Below are 19,560 nucleotides of genomic sequence, written 5' to 3'. Positions count from 1 at the left end.
TTGAAATATCAAATACACACCAAACACACACACACACACACACACACACACACACACACACACACACACACATTCTCTCTTAAACTCTGTCTGATAGAGCTGAAAATATCCTCTTAATACAATAATACAGCAGTTTTGATTCATTTGTTTTGTTTTCATCCTTTCTGAACATTTTCATTCTTCTCTTCTCACCTGGACACTTGTTCAGTTGTCAACCTGGCCCTTCCTTCCCATCACTCTGGACATTCCCTTCATCTCTCTCCTTGTTGGATGTCCTACTTCGTGGACACCTATGTTTTCTGTCTTCCTTCCTTCTTTCCTTCTTTCCTTCCTTCCTTCCTTCCTTCCTTCCTTCCTTCCTTCCTTCCTTCCTTCCTTCCTTCCTTCCTTCCTTCCTTCTTCTTTCTGTTTTCTTTCTTTCCTAATTTTGAAATTGTGGGTAAATCTATACAACAAAACTTGCTACCTCAACCATCTTTAAGTGGACAGCTCAGTGACATTAGGTACATTCACACTGTTGTACAACCATCATCGTTATCTATTTACAAGACTTTTCCATCACCTCAGAGAGAAACTCTATGGCCAGTAAGCAATAACTGTCCATCCCCCTTTGCCCCAGTCCCTGGTAACCTCCAGTCTACTTGCTGTCTCCATGAATGTGCCTATGCTAGATATTTCTTGTTAAGTGGAATTCATGCAGTATTTGTCCTTTTGTGCCTGGCTTATTCCACTTAGCATCATGTTTTCAAGGTTCATCCATGTTGTTAAATCCTTTTTAAAAAATGTTTATTTATTTATTTGAGAAGTGGGGGAGGGCAGAGAGGATGGGAGAGAGAGTCCCAAGCATGCTGCCAGCACGAAGCCCAATATGGGGCTTGATCTCATGAACCATGAGATCATGACCTGAGCCAAGATAAAGAGTCAAGATGCTTAACCGACTGAGCCACCCAGGTGCCCCTGGGTTTAATCCTTCTTTATGGTTGAGTAATACTCTGTAGTACGGATAGACCACATTTTGTCTACCCATCAATCTACCGGTGGACACTTGGGTCCTTTCCACCTCTTGGCTATTGTGAATAATGCTGCAGTGAACAGTGGCACACAAGTTCTCTTTTCAGATCTTTCAGGTGCATACCTGGAATTTCTGAGTAATGTGGTAATTCTATGTCTGGCTTTTTGAGGAACCAAACTCCTCCTCAAGCAGCCAACCTGTTTCCCACAGTGGCTGCACCATTTTACATTCCAGCCAGCAGCTTCTCCACCCTTGCCAACAATGATTCTTTTCCATTTTTATGCCGACAGCCATCCTGGTAGGTGTGAAGTGGCAGCTTGTGTGGCTTTGATTGGCATTTCTCTAATGACAAATGATGTGGAGCGTCTTATCATGTGTTTATTGGCCATTATGGTAGTCTTTGGAGAGATGTCTAGGCAAGCCCTCTGCCCATTTTTTATTTGGGTTATTTGTCGTTTTGTTGTTTGGTTTTAGGAGTTCTCTGTACTTTCTGGATATTGAACTCTTGTCAGATAGACAATTTACAAGTATTTCCTGCCATTCTATAGGTTGTCTTTTCACTTTCTTGATGAAGTCCTTTGATGCACCAAAGTCTTTCATTTTGATGAACTTCAACTTGTCTGTTTTCTCTTTTGTTGCTTGTGCATTTGGTGTCACATCTAGAATTCACCTTCAGTTCCAAAGTCATAAAGATTTGCCTCCATGTTTTATTTTACCTCTACAGTTTTAGCTCTTATATTTAGGTCATTGACCCATTTGAGGTTCATTTTTTATGTGGTATAAGGTAGGCGTCTAACTCCATTTTTTCACAAGTGGAGATCCAGTTGTCTCAGTACCAGTTGATGAAGAGACTGTTCTTCCCCCACTGAATGGAATTCTAATAAAAAAACTAGCCATAGATGTATGGGTTAGTTTTTGAACTTTCAACTCTATTCAATTGGTCTTTACGTCTATCCTTATGCCAATATCACAGTTTTAATTATATTGGCAGCAAGTTTTGAATCAGAACATCTGTGTCCTCCAACTTTGTCCGTTTTCAAGATTGTTTTGGCTTTTGAGATCCTCTTGCTATTCCATATGGATGTGAAGATCAGCTTTTCTATTCCTGAAAAAAGGCCATTGGCATTTCAATAGGTTTGAGTCTATAGGTTACTTTGGGTAGTGTTGACATGTTAGCAGTATTAAGTCTTCCTACCCATGAACACAGATGTCTTTCCATGAATGTAGGTCTTTTTAAATTTCTTTCAGCAATGGTTTTGTAGCTTTTAGTATATAAGCCTTTCACCTCCTTCTTTAAATTTGTTCCTAGGTATTTCATTTTTTTAGATGCTGCTGTAAGTAGAGTTTCTTTCCTGTTTTCCTTTTTGTATTGTTTGTTGCAGGGGTATAGAAACACAAGCGATTTTTGCATGTGTTAATCTTATACCCTGTGGTCTTGCTTAAATTAGCAGCTATGGCAGATCTCTTGTGAATTTTTTTTATATAAGATCATGTCATCCATGAATAGTTTTACTTATTCCATCCCAATTTGGGTGCCTTTTATTTATTTCTCTTATCTAATTCCTCTGTCTAGAACTTCCAGTATGAAAAGCAGTGGTGAAAAGTGGGCTTCCATGTCTGGTTCCAATCTTAGGGAGAAAGTCTCTTACCATTGAGGATGATATTAGCTGTGGGGTTTTTTGTAGATGTCTTTTATCATGTTGAGAAACTTCCCCCTCTATTCCTAGCTTTCTGTTTTTCTTGTGAAACAGTGTTGGATTTTGGCAAATACCTTTTCTGCATCAATGGAGATGATTGTGTTTCCTCCCCACTTCACTCTAGTAATGTGGTGTATACATAGACTGACTTTATTTTGAACTATCCTTGCATTTAAAAAAATGTTTATTTGAAAGAGAAAGAGAGAGAGAGAGAGAGAGAGAGAGAGCACACGAGTGGGGAAGGGGCAGACAGAAAGGGAGAGAGAATCCCAAGCAGGCTCCACGCTGTCAACTCAGAGCCTGACTCAGGGCTTGATCTCACAAAGCGTGAGCTGAAATCAGGAGTCGGACGCCTAACGGACAGGGCTACCCAGATGCCCTGAAATGCCTTTGCATTTTGAGGATCTTCCTCTTTTTTGATTTACTCTCTCATTTTAATGGAGCACATCCTCCAGTGGCTTTCTGAGGAAAGGTTCACAGGAGATAAAAGTTTGAAACGTATGTTTGAAAATGCTCTTTCTGCCTTCACATTTGATTGACAGCTCAGGTGGGTACAGAATTCTAGGGTGGAAGTAACTTTCCGTTGGAATTGTGAAAACATTGCTACACTCTCTTGCTTCCAGCATTGCTGTTGAGAGGTTCAATGCTATTGATTCATGTTCCTTTGGATGAGACCTGTTTTATTCCCTCTGGAAGCTTTTAAATCCTTTGTTGTCATTATTCTGATATTTCACAGTAATGTAGCTTAGTGTCATTCCTTTTCACCCACTGTTTCAGGCATTCAGTATAACCTTTCAACTTGGTGACTATAGTCTTGCAACTCTGTGAAATTTCCTTTTAGTAAAAGTTTTTTTTTTTAATATAATTTCTTTGTTCTCTTTTATTGGCATTCCTATAAGTTGTATATTGGACCTCCAGCTAGTCCTTTAATATTATTTCCCGTTTTTCATTTCATTGTCTTTTTATTCCACTTCCTGGGCAACATCAACTTTATCTTTCAACCCATGTGTCGTATAATCTCTGCAACCGATTTTAAATTTCCAAAAGTCCTTTCTTGTCTCTTAATGTTTCTTTTCCTTTTACAGCAGCCACGGCTGGTAGAGGACTAGCTTCTACAAGTGGAAGGATCAACTCTTCTACTATAATAGGAAGGAAAGAAGTAAGAATGGAAATGGATGGGAGGAGATTGGCAGATGAAATGGCAGGAGGGTGGAGGTATTCCTCCTGATGACTTTCATTTTCTCTGTGATATAGATGATGAACACATGTATTGAGACAACAGGGAAGGTAATGGGGCAAGATGTTTGAAGAGTATGAAAAGGGAAATCAAAGATAACCCCCACAAAAAACCAACTGTTTCCTGGGCAGCCTTGAGGGTCCACACAGAAGCCAGAGACCATCAGTCAACCATGGCACCAATCCCCTTAGTCAGATAAGCTCTCGGGAAAGGTGTGGAGAAGATGGGCTTTGGACAGTTCCACGGTTGGTACTCTAGCTAAGTAGTCCAGAAGAGCAGCAGGGCAAAGAAATTAAGGATAGTGACAAGAAAGGGGTTGATGTGATCGAACAGGGCATTTCTGCCACTTGCCTACCTGCTCAATCTCTGGGAAACTTAAGAGTCTAACCATTCAGCTTGACATTTCCCCACCTGAAAGTATGATGTTATTTTAAAAACGGGAGGCTTCATTGAATTTTCTGCCCTTGACCATTTTTAAACTGTCAAGGATCAGGCCCTTTCCACACTATTCTTTGGGGGTTCCCATTGTTTACATTTCTCAGTGTAGACAAGTATATCCATTTATCTTTATCCTTTGTTTCCTATCTTTAAAATAGAATAAGGACTCCTAACAACAAAAAGAATACTTTATTCTCTTCAGTGATGGCACTATTGATATACATTTCATGTTTTCTGGATGTTTTACCATGAAAATACAAACAGACTCTGACTATATATCATCCAGATGTTCCAAGTTTATTTATGTTGTTTCAATACACTGACAAAACACCACAGTTTTAACTTCTTCTCTCTCAAGAGTCAAGAGTCATTTTATCTTAAACCAGAGGATTCTCTTAAAGAACACACATGCACGCACACGCACACGCGCACACACACACACACACACACACACACACACACACACACACAGTAAGTACAAAAACAATTCCACCAAAGTGCATGTGAATGAAAGTGCAAACAGGCTTCATTTTCAAACTCTGGGATCATTCTCTCTGCTTCAGAAATTAAACAGAAAGGTCCTCAGCGCCCTAAGCCAGGGCTGGGCAAGGGCTGGTCGTGGCTGCCGGGGCCAAAGTGTAAGCGGTATCCGCTGCTGGAGAGCAGGGCAGAGGCACATAGCATGGGCACTGGCACCAACCCTCTCCCTTCACTGGGCACCCAGGTCAAGGTGCGACGATCTTGTCTGGGGACAGGATGGGGGTGAAGGGGCAGTAGGGCAGATTTCTTTCCTTCTTTTTTTTTTTTTTTCCCAAAGAGTCTGACGTTGGTGCAGAAAGTGCCGAGGTCTCAAAGTTCAGAGCCTGGGGGTCCTTTTCTCAAGGCCCTAAGTCCACCTTGCCCTTCCCGTGGGCAAGCAGTGGAAGTGTGGTTGGTAGATCCACATGGCAAAGCTGTCCCAGCCCTACTCACTAGGACAGGTGAGGTCCCGCAGCACAGCTGTGAGCACTTGCTGCCTCCTCTTCACACCACAAAGCCAGTGAGCATCTCTCCTCAGTTTCAAAGAGGAGCAAAGCCAAGGAGCTGGTGAGTTTTGCCACCACCCAAGCAACCAAGTCAGAGAGGCTCAGACTCGCTCCTCCTTACTCTTGGCCAAGGGGGCAATGCAACCTCTGTAAACCCGAGTGTCAGCCAGAGGCAGAGACTGCCCACTTTCCTCTTGGGAAGCCTGTGCTCAGAGCTGCCTCTCGGGGCCGAAGGGAAGGAACGTCTGAAGTCAGGTGGGAGTTCAGCTGGGTGGCTGAATGGCTGTGCTGGCAAAGCTGTGTGACCCCACGAAAGAGAGGGTCTCCTACTGGACTGTGGCAGGAAATCAACAGAGCTTTGAGTGTCCCACTTCTGTGGGGAAGATAAAGCTTCATATTTTAACAATAATAGCCCTTGACATTTTCCCAGCATCGAGCCTCATAGCTGCACCTGTCAAACACTCCCAAGGGTGCCCTAGGTGCACACACACCATGTGACTGAGGGAAGCGGCCTGGCTCTGCACCCCACGGGCCCATCTCAGCACCTGGGGCCACAGAAGTGTGGTGGTTGCTCCTCACCTCTGTGTAGGGCCAGCTCCCGCCGGGCTCTCTGCCTCTGCCCCACCCCGGCTGGTCTGGCAGTGGCTCGGTGGAGGCTAGGCCCCGACTTGGACAGAAAGGTCTAAGTCCCAGAGCCCCAGCAGGCTCCTGGCTGGCAGTGCAGGACAGACGGAGGGTGGTACGAAAGGTAGGGGCCACAGAGAATTCAAAGCTAGAGGAATTCGCCTTCTCAAGGTGCAAGTGGGCTTTGTAAGACTCCGCAAAAGCAAGACATTTAAGGGACAGGTCGAATGTGATGTCATGAGGTATGTGTGCTAGACATAGTGGCATATTCCCACAGCCGGAGGCCTGGCAGGTGTGGGGCCCTCACCCCATGGGCAATGTCTTGGCTGAAATGCATGGCTGCAGGGAAGGACGCTATGCCCAGCTTTGGGGACCATCATGCCTGCTGGAGCTTTCCCTCTGACCAAAGACCCGAGATTGTCTGACATACCCTTGAGCTGCCTCTTCCCCACACCTGATAGAGGAAGGGTATATGGGGAACATCCGTGGAGCCTTGACCTTTTCTGCAGAGGTAAAACAGGCTCTAATCACCTATTCTGCTAGAAACAGGACTTGGCGTGGGCCACTAAAATGCTAGCCGATCCAGAACTGGGCATGCTTACAAAGGCATCTTGGCTTGGAATCCCCCACTTGTGGGTAAAAGGGAGAAAGGCAGCCAGAAACTCCCAGTGGGCCTATGAAAACATGCTTATGAGGCTCACCCATCCAAGAGGGAAGAGCCAGTGGTCTGAGTGGGTGATGGCATGGGCCCTGCCCCGGAAAACCAGACAGCAGAGTGAGTAAAGATGTGTGTGGCAGGGTCACTTCTGGGTAGGAGCCAAGGAAAGAAAAGCATGGAGAGATGCCAAAGAGAAATGAGCCTCTGACGGGAAGCCTCCCATTCTACCAGATTGTCCTTAACGGCTAAGAAAAAGACCCTTTGGTGATAAAACAAGTCAGCTGGAGGTGTGGGGCTGCCATAGGCAGGGCACCTCCAGTTCGTTCCATTGGTAATGCTCCTCCAGCCCGGTCACACTTTCACTGGTGTGCCTGGTGGCAGATGAGCCCCAGGACGCGGGAGCCAGGACTCCAAATTCCCCAGGGCTCCTCTGCTCCCACGTACCTTGTAGGAAGCAGCCCCGGAGAGAAGGAGGACCCCTGGTAAGATGTAGAGGGTGTTGGGAGTAGGGGGTGGGGTGGATATGAGGAACTCAAGTCAGGAAGGAAGCATCAGCTGCAGAGGGAGGCCCAGCTCAGGCTGGAGGAGAGCCCAGCCCTGAGCCACTCACTTTAAGGTGTCATCGGCGTTTTTGAACATGAGAATGGCGTTATAGATCTTCAAGGCTGGGCCCAGCTTGACGCTCATGATCTTCACAATGTCCGCCTGTGTCAGCAAAAGGAAGGCCTCGCCGTCAATCATCTGAGGGGTTGGGGGAGGGAGGTGGAAGGAAAGTGGGGAGAAGGTGGAGAGGGCCGCGGGGAAGGCAAGGCGTGAAGGACAGGTGGGGTATCCATGGGGAGTGGGGAAGGGAGAAAGAGAATAGGGAGTAAAGGATATATGGGAGGAGGGACGGAGGACAGAGACGGGAAGAGGAAGGAAAAGGAGAAAGGAGAAGGGAAGGAGAAAGGAAAAAAGGAAGACAGCAATGGGGACAGAGAAGGAAAGAGAGATATCCACTGGTTTCCCCATGTTCACACACATACACTTTCTCTTTCTTTCTGTTGACTGGTCTGATTTCAATGTGTGTTTGCATAATATCTTCTCAGTCGTCACCGACAGTGGCCTCAAAACACTGGCTGCTGCAGTCCCCCCATAAACCTACTGGTGAGTGTTAGTGCTGCTGACAGTAAACAGGCAGGCACTGTGAGCGTGTCTGGGTGATGCAGTTATGAGGTACACAGTATTACCTATGAGCTATTATTCTTAAGAGGGGGGTTAGGAAGGCAGAGAGAAAGGGAGCTGATTTAATCTGAATCTGGGCAGACTTTCCTTAGGGCCATCAGTGCCAACTGCCAGACTGGACAGGCTGACTACCCATAAGACCATCTGTCTGCTTTGCTCTCTAACTTCTCAATCATGAAATATCCCTCTCATGACCGGTCTGTGTCCTGGCTGGAGAGATTCTTGACCCGTGTGTCTGAATGCATCAGTCCAGCCAGACAAAGGCCACTCCCTGGAGCATGCGCCTCCTTGGGGAAGTTGATGCCGTGGACTAGGTCCTGGAAAAGATCATCCTCAGCCCTCTCAAAGGTCCTGCTCCCCACTGAGACTCCATTTGTTGCTGGCAGTCCACCCTTTGCCCCCTTTGGCCATTGCTTTTGTATCACAGACCATGCTGAACTGAGAGATGAGGTAGATGCCCTGGGGAGAGAGACGAGGACCAAATTCTTGCGTGGTTCTGTGGCTGGCTGAACACATGCAGTCAGAGACCACTTAAGACTCTTGTCACCAAAGGAAGACCTCTGCAGGGTACCACATGGTTCTATTTCATTAAACACGTGTGGTGAAGGTGTGACTTAAAACACAGAAGGTTTAGTTATCAAACGACAAGTTGTATGAGACTGGAAAGGCTCATTAATATCAGACATGACAGAATCAAGATTTAAAACAATGAGACTATGAAACCAACAAAATAACATTTAATAGGGATAAATGTAAAGTTTTACATTAGGTTAATTAAAAAAAAAAACCCAGTGGTACAAGTAACAAAGTGGAAGATGTGGTTAGACTACAATGGATAATTGATATAAAAGGCACTTGGGGACTTTCATGACCTCCAAACTGGTCTGATATGGCTGCAATAAAGCTCATGCAAACTTAAATGTTACTAAAATATATATATATATATATATACACATATATATATATACACATACATATATGTATATATATATATGTGTATATATATATATGTGTATATATATATATATATAGTTCATATCTAGGGGAAAAGAAAACCACCCAAATATCCATTAACAGGAGAACTGTGGGCTACTCATAAAATGGAGCACTACTCAGCAATAAAAATGAACTACCAGTATACACAATAACACGGATGGACCTCGAAAACATTACACTGAGTGAAAAGAGACAGACACCAAAGAATAGAAGCTGGACCCATTTATAAGAAGTTCAAGAACAGGTAACACTAACCTATGGTGCTAAAGATTACAACAGTGGTTGCCCATGAGGGCGGAGACTGACAAAGGGGCCATGAAAGAACGTTCTGGTGTGATGGAAATGTTTTATATCTTGACTGAAGTACTGGGTTCCGGGTGTACACATTTCACAACACTTGTGGAATTGTACTTTTAAGATGCGTGCATTTTCATTCCATGTACATTTTTATCTCCATGAAAAAACAATCTAGGTATCAGTTTGTCAGTTATAACAAGTGCACCACTCTGAGTGGAGGTGATAACTGGGGAGGCTGTGCACATGTCAGGGATGGGGGTATATGGAAAATCTCTGTACGTTTCTCTCAATTTTGCTGTGAACCTAAAAGTGCTCTATTAAATCCTTTTAAATATAAAACCAAAAAACATCTAGGAGGGGGCAGAACACAGCCAGTGTGTTCTGTGCTGGTCACAAGGCATCTGAAACCAGGGTACAGCTGTGGACACATAGGTGACAGTAAGATCACCAGCCCACGAGGCCACACCCCACATGGGGAGGAGTCTGGGGGCTCCACCACACAAGGACACTATGAAGAAACGGCTGACTGTGTTGGGTCTGGATAAAGAGAAGCTTCTAGGGGAAGAGGAGCAGACTTCTTTCTTCTGGGCACCTGACCTGGAGGGGCTGAGACTACATGCTGCTGGGTGAAGGGGGATGCATGTATTCTTTGGAAAGAAGATCTAAACAAACTCCAAAGTCCCTTCTAGTTTCAAATTGTGTAAACTAGGAGAGTCACAGTAAAGTTCTTTACTTAAGGACAACTATTAAAAGTCAGAACCACCATTGAGCCCCCACTGTATCAGGCACTCTTGTATAGTGATAGGATTTATATACTATTCTACAGCATGGTGGTGATATACTTATACTAGACAGTCTGGTACAACGATCCGTTCACCATTTCCAATGCTCACAATGGCCCTGCAAGGTTGTCGTTATACCCGCTCTATTTCCATCTTATAGATAAGAAGATGCGGACTCAGAGACAATAAAGAGCTCAAACCAGCAGAACTGGGATTCACATCTACACTGTCTGCAAAGCTAGGGTTCTTTTATGTACAACTCATGGCTTCTTATCCTTGGTAAACTTTTGGGTCTCGGTTTTAAGTATGTGTTAGGATCCTTGAAGTAAAAGGCAATACCTGTGCCATTCAAGACACACTTTAACTTACTGTCCCTGGTGAAGCCTAGGTTTGGAAAACAAGCTGGGCGGAGAGCAGAGAGGAGTGAATGGAGCCCTGTCTCCAGGAGGCATTTTCCTTCCTGAGGTCGCTCTGAACACAGCGGGTTCACAACCTGGGCCACGGCCTATACCCGATTTTTCCCAGAGGCATGGGCCACTGTGACCAGTCTCCCACAGGCCCTCCCTAGCAGAGGGGGCAGCGCTGATGAGGCCACCTGCTCCCTGCCGTCTCACTGAGTGACCCTTCTGTCCCCGCTCTGCACTTGTACCTCACCTCACCTCATCTTTGAAGAGTCGTGCCTGGTCCTCACAGCCAGTCAGGGTCTGAACGAAGCTGAAGACCTTGGAAACCAAAGAAGATGTGTTGCCAAGGGGTTGGGGGGAAGGGGGAGGGGAGAGGCGGGCCCAGGTGGACTTGGTGCTCTCTGGGCTTCGACAGTGTTGCTTTTTCTTGTCAGCCCAAGAGGATCCTTGTGTCTCTGGTGCTGGGTGAGCAAGGAGAAGCCCAGGGGAAGCCTGTCTCTCCTGCTGGACTCCACGTGAACCAGCAGCACGTCCCTCTCCCCACCCACCGGGGTAGGCCTGCTGGCCCACGTCTCGGCCCCTGCCGGGCACCAGGAGGGGCTGTGGACGGGAGGGATGAGCGGGAGGTAGTGTCAGGTGCAGTGCCTGCTCTGCCTGACAAGGGCCTTTCCTGAACCCTCCTTCCAGGGTGTGGTGTGGTGACAGCACCAAGTGGGGAAGAGGAGTGGGGAGGGGTCCTCGCTCTCACCTCGTCAATGGTCCACTTGGCAACTGCTGAGGCTGAGATGCCTGCCACTCCCGGCAGGAGCTTGCAGTGCTGCTCCCAGCACACCGACAGCGAGCGGTCAGGGCGGGCCGACAGGGCTGACGTGAAGAGGGACTGGTGCATGGCGTCGGGAGCCAGTGCTGAAGGCAAAGGCAGAGGCAGAGGCTGGCAGGCTGGCGCTGAGGACTAAGCTGGTCCCTGAGGCCCACTCCTACCCATGCCCCTAGGGAGGACCAGGGCCTCCTGAGAGACTTGCACAGCCAACAGGGAGATCTGACTCCTCAGCCACTGCCCACTCCTCCTGGTGAAGCGAGCGCCTCGCGTTACAGACTCTCAGGAGTCGGCTGTTAGGACCCGCCCAGCCCTCTCTCTCTCTGAGGCTGCATCACCCGGGGCCCCGGCAAGGGGGTGCTGTAGCACCCCTGACTGTTCTCTAGATACCTTGTAGCAGGATGGCTTCCAACATCTGAGAAGCTCAGCCCTGACAGCAGAAGCCTGTTCTGTTTGCCCTCTTTTCCTGCCTGACTCTGGCGGAGTCAGGGTGCTTCTGTGTGAGAACCCACCCCGCAAGCGTCTGCCACTGCCTCCAGCTCCATTCTTCCCCCCACCCACTCCCCAGCCTGTTCCGGACCTAGAAGGTGATCCCTGACCCGCTCGCCAACTCCACCCTGCCTGTCACCCTGCTTTCTGACCTGCTCCTGTAGTCCTGGCTCTTGGCCTCAGCTGCTGTATGATCTCATGACTGACGCTGTTTGGCCTCCTCCTTGACCAGGCCTGGAGCTCACCTGCCTGGACTTCGTCTACTCTTGCAGGCTCAGACACACCTGGCCCCCGCCTACCTTACCAGCCTCGACTGGCCTTGGGCCATGTGGCCACTGTCCCATGGGGCTTGCCCTGCCTCTCTCTGCCCACAGTCCAAGAGAGCTGCCTCCCTCCTGTTCACTGAGCTTTTAGTTCTAGACACACAGCTGCAGCTTGCCATTGCCGCCTCCCCAGGGGCCCTCCCCCAGCTCATCACAGACCGGCTTTCCCTGCCCCTTTGGCCCTTAGCTTCAGCCTTTCACCCTGACTCCTCTGCACTTCCAGTCACTCTCGGAGCCTCTGGGGATCCTGTCACCAGCCCCACGGGCTGCTCTCTGTAGCTCGTCCTGCCGCCTGCCGCCATGTCTGCTTATCAGACCCAAGCTCTGGGCCACACTCCACAAACAGCCCAGCCTTCCGCACCGTGAAGGACCTGCTGCTCCCCCGGCTCCACCTGCTCTCAGCACTTGCCTGCAGCACAGCCGGGATCTCTCCTGACAGTTACCACCACAAGCACTTCATCTGCCCGGCCACAGCCTTGGCGTCCTGTTTCAAGTCCTCTTTCTGGTTCTCCAGGAACCAGGTGAGGGACAAGGCTGAGAGGCTGTAGGGAGCTTTGCTCCTAATCCTTCTTCCCCGGAGCCCAGGATGGGAACTTTCACAGGCAGTGAGGGTGTCTTATCTAACTGCAAGCCTTCTAGGGGCAGGTTCTTCTGTTTTTTTGGCTTATAAACAGCAGAAATTTACTCCTCACAGTTCTGGAGGCTGGTTAGTCCAAGATCAAGGCACCAGCAGATACACTAAATGGTGAAGGCCCACTCCCTGGTTAACAGATGGCCGACTTCTCACTGTGTTGCCATATGGTGGAAGGAACAAGGGAAGGCTCTGGGGTCTCTTTTATAAGGGCACTAACCGCATTTCTGAGGGCTCCACCCTCTTGACCTGATCATTTCCTAAAGGCCCCACCTCCAAATATCATCACATTGGGGATTAGGTTTCAACATATGACTTTGTTGGGGGGACACAAACATTCATTCTATAGCATGATGATGATGATGATGATGATGATGATTAGGTAAGCCCTTCCTTGCCCTCTCTGGGCCACAGCCTCAGTCTCTGGAAAGATTTAGCTTCCCAAGTTCTCCGGATACTTTTGGAATGAACGCACAGGCACACGCCCTCTGGTGGCCAGAGCCAGACCCTGGAGTGGAAGCTGGCCAGATGTCCCCTGGGTGGGTAGAAGAGGTGCCCACTGCAGTCCCATCCTCAGAAGTCCTAACTCCGAGGGCCTGAAGGCTGGCCAAGCCCCTTCTCACTCAAGCCTGAAGCTGCAGGAAGTGCCGTCTGTTTCCACCAGGAGGAGACAGCATGGAATGGCAGCAAGAAGAGGTGAGCCAATAGACAAGGCTAATAATACCAGTACATAATTGTGCTAAGCCCTTTACCTGACCTTCTCTAAATGAGAAGCCTCCTACCAGCTTCTGAGGTGGGCATATTTTCAGCATTGCACAGATAAGCAAGCTGAGGCTCAGACAGGGGGTCCCTCCCCAAGGTCTCACAAATGGCTGCCCAAGTCCAGGGCTGTGCTCTTAATCACCATGCTACAGATTATCTGGGTTGCAGAGACTGTTCCTGAAGAACCGGAACACCTTAAGTCCTGCCCAGAAACTGCAATGAGCCAGGCTATCTCTCATGGTCTCTTCTAGCCTTAACACGGTGTGCATTCAACTCAAATAAGGCATGATCTCTAGAGCTCCTGCCGTGTATCAGGCTCTGTGCTGAATTAAAAAAAAAAAGTTTTTTAATGTTTGTTTATTTTTGAGAGACAGAGTGTGAGTGGGGGAGGGGCAGAGAGAGAGGGAGACACAGAATCTGAAGCAGGCTCCAGGCTGTCAGCACAGAGCCTGACATGGGGCTCGAACCCACGAACTGCAAGATCATGACCTGAGTCGAAGTTGGACGCTTAAGTGACTGAACCACCAGGCACCCCAGGCCCTGTCCTGAAGATGTAAGATGAATTTGTCACCCAATGGAAGGCTCAGTCACCTTGTCCCTCCCTTTGGAGCATGTTATGGGCTTAACCGTATTCCCCCAAATGCATATGTTGAAGCCCAACCCCCAGTACCTCTGAATGGGGCTGTGCAGTTAACCCTGAATAATGTGGGGGTTAGGGGCACCAACACCGCATGCAGTCAAAAATCCATGTGCAACTTTGACTCCCCCAAAACTTTACTACTAATAGCCTACAGCTGACTAGAAGCCTTACCAATGACACAAATGGTCAATTAACATATATTTTGTATGTCATATGTATTATATACTGTATTCTTACAACAAAGGTAGCTAGAGAAAAGAAAACATTATTCAGAAAATCATGAAAAACTACTTTTACAGGACTGTGTGCAGTTCAAGTGGCTGTTGTTCAAGGGCCAACTGTATTTGGAGATGGGTCTTTAAACAGGTGATTAAGTTAAAACAAGGCTGTTAGGGTGAGCTCTTCTCCAGTCGGGGGTCCTTGAACACATGTAGAGAGACACTGGGAGGACACACGCATACAGGGCAGACCATGCGAGGACACACTCAGCAAGAGAGCGGCCACCTGCAAGCCAAGGAGCGAGGTCTCAGGAGAAACTAGCAGATACCTGATCTTGGACCTTTAGCCTCTGTAAGTGTGAGAAAATACATTTCTGTTGTGTAAGCTACTGAGTCTGTGACACTTGGTTGTGGCGCCCAAGCTAAGGCAAAGGAGACCGAGAGGTGGACGGATATCTGGGTTAGGTGCTTCTGGCCTGTTACGCCAGCAGCACAGAGCAGGAGTCAGCTCTGAGTTTGAATGCCAGCTCTGCCCCTTATGAGCCGAATGACCTTGGGCAAGTGGCTTCAGCCTCTGAGCCTCCTCCTGTTCCTCTTCTCTCAGAAGAAGAGAATGCCATCCACATTACAGGATGCCTGAGAGGGTCAGCGACAGTATATGTATGGCACCTGCAACAGTGCGTGGCCCGTAGTAGGTGCTCAGTAAACAGTACTGGTAACTACTATTATTTCAGGTACTTGACACTTGAAAGTATTACTCATGTCTTCAAATGAGACTGAGACTCAGAGATATGAAGCAATTTGCTTAAGGTCACACAGCTAGAAAGTGAAAGCCATGGCCTCCCTCCCAGGAGGCCTAGAATCAAGGGGAATGGGGCTGGGGGGCATCCTCCTGCTGCACAGTGGAGAACCAGAGGCCCAAAGAGGCTCAGAGTCCCTTCTGCAGACCCACAGCAAGGCCACGGGAGAAGCGGGACTGGAACCCATGGTCACCCCCGTGTTCTTGCCGCTGCTCTATGCTCTGCAAGTGCCCGAGAGGAAGAGGAGGCCTCCCTTCCAGTTGCCCCCTCTAGGTCCCCCTAGTGACTCATCCCACCAATTACTAAGCACTCACTGTGAACACCTTGTGGAGGGCATGGGAGTAGATGACCCAGGACTTACTTGGGAAATCTTCTTGCGGGATCTTCCGATACTTTGGAGGGCGTCCAATCCTGGAGAGAGAGGGACCGGGTCCGTGGCAGGGAATCAGTGCCTGGCCTGGCCCAAGAGGACACGAGGCCCTGCACCCTTGCCCTCCGCACCGGCCATGATGGCGAGGCTTCTTCCTTAGGGAGAAGCCTGAGAGGTTCCTCTTACGGGCCGAGGCCTCTGTGTCGGACAGCTCCGCCTTCAGCCGATTCTGGTTCCTCTCAGCCAGTGGGCAGCCTGAGAGGCAATGGTGAGCTGTGAACTTGCCTGTGACGTGACCAGAACCATCACAACCAGGAGTGGGGCACTTCCTGGGGAAGCGAAGAAGAAGGTGGCATAAGCTGGGTTGAATATGCTTGTTCCCCTTCCCAACTCTGGTCCCATTGGGAGAGTGTCCTGGTGAACCCCGATTGGCTGCACACAGCAGGTTAAAAAAGCCCCTCTCTGAACAAGGCCTGGGGGTCTCAGCAGGGGCCCTTCACTCACCGGTGGTGAAAGTTGTACTTGGAGGTCCTGGTGTGTGGCAGGCTCCGATAGCTGAGAGGGGGACAGCCCCCAGGGGAGGCAGAGCTGGGCTCTCTGGGTCCTGGGGCACCAGGAAGAAAAGAGTCAGCACAACGTCCTTGGCGGGGGTAGTGGTGTGAGATGAGGGGATGGAGGGCAGGGAAGGAACAGTTTCTAGGGGGAAGGTTAGAACTAGGATCGAGTTCCTCAGCTACAGGGGCCCTAACCTAGACTGTGACATCATTTCCTGCTACTGGGTATCTGCCCCTCTTTGGAGAATGAGGGCTTGGCTCTCATACACTCTGTTCAAACCTCAGGCCATGATCTCTGCCCCTGAGAGAAGGAAAACCCTCTGGGAGAAGATCAACTCAGAGCTGGTGTAGGCACAGCTGTACCTGAGAAGCTGCATCAGATAGGTTCATGTTATTCTGTTTCCCTGTTTCATTCTCAAGGCGTTAGTAACTTTCTTTAGGCCCTACTCAGATTTGGAGAATAACTGAGAAGGATCAATACCCGACGTGACTTGGAACTGAGTGGTGCAGTGACCTGACCTCCAACCCTACCTGCAGAGACCAGGATTTTATTTAAAGAAACCTGCTTTCCTCAGCAAACATAACGTCTGCTCTGTGTGGCTCTGGTGGATGCTGAGAGAACTCCCTGGGTGCATAACTCCCTCCTAGGTACATGCTCCCAAGCGAGCTCGCCCTGCACATCTCAGTACCCTAAACCCAACAACGGCTCAGTGTGGCAGAGACCGCTGAGGCAGGGGAAATGCGGGATTCCAGAGCTCACTGTAGGCACTAGGGTTCACGTGTGCACAGTCAGAATCCCCTGAGCAAGCTGCAGGAAGGGGACTGTCAGAGCTTGTGCGGTTGAGGTGGACATCAGTAGGAGAAGGGTCAGAAGGTCCAAAAGGTACACACGGAGAGGAGGCTGCAGAGGATGCCCTGTCTTGGAGCACCAGCCTGCAGGGTGGATGTCGGGATGGTCAGCGTCAATCCAGAAGTCATAGGCGTGACTCCAGCCATCAAAGTGGAGCTGCGGAGGAAAGGCCCTTGGAGGTCAGGTATTCCTCATGGAGCCCAGCTCAGCCAGGAGGACCTCCAGGCTCCAGGAGGCTCTCCACGTCCTTGGGGCCTGTCAGAAGCAAGATCCTGGATTGGAAGAACCAAGGCACCAACCTCACCAGAATCCACCTCACCACCACTTTTTCCAAGGGCTTCACTCATTATGTTACTGGCATCTCCCACCAATCCACACACAGGAAAAGGATCATTAGGCCCACTTTATAGGCTCAGAGAGGGGAAATGACTTGCCCAAGCTCACTCTGGATGAGGCTAAAGTTTGACCCCAGATCTTCGCCCTCAAATGTAGAGCTCCCTTCCCACAACCTGTGGCCTCCCTTATGTCTGACTCATGCCACACCCTTGACCTCTAACCAGTCCACAGAATTCCTGCCCAAACAGCCTGTCCACTCCCCTGGCCTGAGGGGCCCAGAGCCACCTTTATCCGATGGTCCTCCACATCCTCCACGCTGGCCACACGAATCAGGGCTGGGTTCCTGCGGTCCACGGCCTCCAGCTTCATGTTGACCAGGAAGCTGTGTGGGGGTCGCTGCAGGGGGACAGCAGCCTTCAGGCCAAGGCCTAGCTCAGTAGAGCTGAGGCCCCAAGAAAGGAGCCCAACTGCTGTGACTTGGAAATTGTGGCCTGCCAAAGGGGGAGCACTCCACTTGGCCTCCATTCCATGTGGCTGGCCAAGTGCTCCATGCCTTCCCAGAGGTCAGCTCTGGGGGCAGAGAAAGCTGACTCACCACCTTGAAGGCCCAGGTAGGCACAGCAGAGGCCCCGGTTTCTTCCAGATATTTCTCCCAACAGAAGCTGTCAGGGTCTGGGTAGTCTGGAGGAGAGGATGAGAGCAATGTCTAGGCACTGTGGCACACTAGGGGAAGTTCTCTCTCCCCAAACAGGACCCAGAGAACAGACAGGGTACAATCCCCCCAACACCACCAGAGCCAGCTGCTGGCAGGGGCTCCTGAGGCAGAAGGGTGCTAGCCGGAACCAAGCATATCACCAAGCAGTTCACAGGGCTGTCTGGGAACGCTGGCCCCCCTTCCCCCTTCTTGGTCCTGCTGCTCCAGCTCAAGCCCAGCCCCGTCTGAACCTCTCCTGTGTGTGGATCAGAGTAATACTCTGAAAGAAAGGACACACTTTCTCTGCTCTGGATTCCTGCTCCCTTGCTGAGGGGGGTCATCTAACTTTCTTCCTTTAAACCTCAACAGAGTCAGGGGTTGACAGGTCTCTCCTTAAATCAAAGGTTTCTCAACTCCCAGGCAAAGACGATGAGGCTCCAGGATACATCTGTCCCCTCACCCAGACCCTAAAGACCCAGCTACTGAGGTAAAGGATCAGGAGGAGGGCTGTGGGGCCAGGCCTGGAAAGGGGCATTTGCTCAGGCTGCAGGGTCACCTTGTGGAGGGGTGAGGGGCTTTCCTTGCTTCTGGCACCAGCCCACCGGGTGGATGTAGGGGCTGCTGGGATCACACCTGAAACCAAGAATACTTCACTGTCCCAAGTGACACTTTGAGGCCTATGACAGCACAGCTCCAGTGCCCACCCTCATTCTACTGCTTAGTGAGGGCTACACAGATGGCTGATGAAGTCAGAAAACTGTAGCATTAACTACAAACTCTAAGACTACCATAACGTATAAGGGAAAATCATGAATCACAGGTTTGCTCATCCTAACCTTGGTATTTTTAGGATGAAACATTTCATTTTACATTGTATTTCTTATGATATAGATCAAAGCCACAGGACAGTCCGTGATGCCCCGGAGCAAATATCAATGTCAGGACCAGGTTGGGGTTACATGGTGCCTGAGGTCTGAAAGTATTGCCTCCTGCCCCCACCATCCCCTCACCACCACCGCCCCCCCCACCTCCACCGACCCCGGCCAAGTCCGGGCCCTCCCACTACCAGTAGTCGTAAGTATCATCCCAGTTGTCAAAGTGCACCAGGAAGCGGCTGTCCACCACGTCGGTCACACTGGCCACACAGACAAGGGACGGATTCATGCGGTCAACAGCTTCTAGCTTCATGCCCACCTGGAAGCCCAGGGGTGGGGGACTCTGTGGGCAAGAAGAGAGGCTGCCATAACAGGCTGGCTAGCACTAACCCAGAACCCACTGGCAAAGGAAGGAGTAGGTTCTCCAGGAGTTATGCCTGGGGTGGGGTAGGGTAGGGGGCACGGGAGAAACAGGCTGAGAAAGAGGGTCCTTCCAGGGCAGAATCATAACCCCAACCCTGAGCCACTTGGGAACTTGTGGCCTCCAAGGAAGGAAGCCTCACTGTGGTGGAAGATGAGAGACAGGCAGAAAGCCACGCATTCACCCAGAGAGTCTGTCTGGTTGAGTCTAAGCCTCTCCTACACAGACCAGCCTGGCCTAGCTTGCATTGAGGTGGCTGGGTCACTAGTGGGTGCTGGGAGGGAGAAGCTGTCATGAGGCAGGGAGAGGGGAGGAAGAACATCCATTGGGCGTAAGCTTCAAAAGCCATCACCTCCCTTGACCTTTGCAACAACCCTGTGGAGGTA

At 49.6% G+C, this 19,560-nt stretch overlaps 1 protein-coding gene across 17 annotated transcripts in view; it reads right to left on the bottom strand.

Moving 5' to 3' along the window:
* Positions 1–4,660: 4,660 nt before the first annotated feature.
* The window catches only part of L3MBTL1 (L3MBTL histone methyl-lysine binding protein 1), a 44,255-nt gene continuing 29,355 nt past the window's right edge, over positions 4,661–19,560 (bottom strand). For 5 of the 17 annotated variants that reach the window (XM_058685655.1, XM_058685659.1, XM_058685652.1 and 2 more), the window contains 12 exons: positions 18,945–19,096; positions 18,435–18,511; positions 17,780–17,865; positions 17,470–17,580; positions 16,890–17,004; positions 15,949–16,048; positions 15,576–15,773; positions 15,436–15,485; positions 11,143–11,300; positions 10,650–10,712; positions 7,302–7,432; positions 4,661–5,782 (listed from right to left, as the gene is read on the bottom strand). In XM_058685655.1, the coding sequence (XP_058541638.1) occupies positions 5,572–5,782; positions 7,302–7,432; positions 10,650–10,712; positions 11,143–11,300; positions 15,436–15,485; positions 15,576–15,773; positions 15,949–16,048; positions 16,890–17,004; positions 17,470–17,580; positions 17,780–17,865; positions 18,435–18,511; positions 18,945–19,096 (1,452 nt within the window). In that variant the 3' untranslated portion in view covers positions 4,661–5,571. The other 12 variants (XM_058685657.1, XM_058685656.1, XM_058685658.1 and 9 more) reach the window with 12 other exon arrangements.

Source organism: Neofelis nebulosa, chromosome 9, assembly GCF_028018385.1.
Source record: "Neofelis nebulosa isolate mNeoNeb1 chromosome 9, mNeoNeb1.pri, whole genome shotgun sequence".
Taxonomy (NCBI): Eukaryota; Metazoa; Chordata; class Mammalia; order Carnivora; family Felidae; genus Neofelis; species Neofelis nebulosa.
The sequence above is the reverse complement of the archived record's forward strand: the minus strand, read 5'-3'. Positions and strand labels throughout refer to the sequence as shown.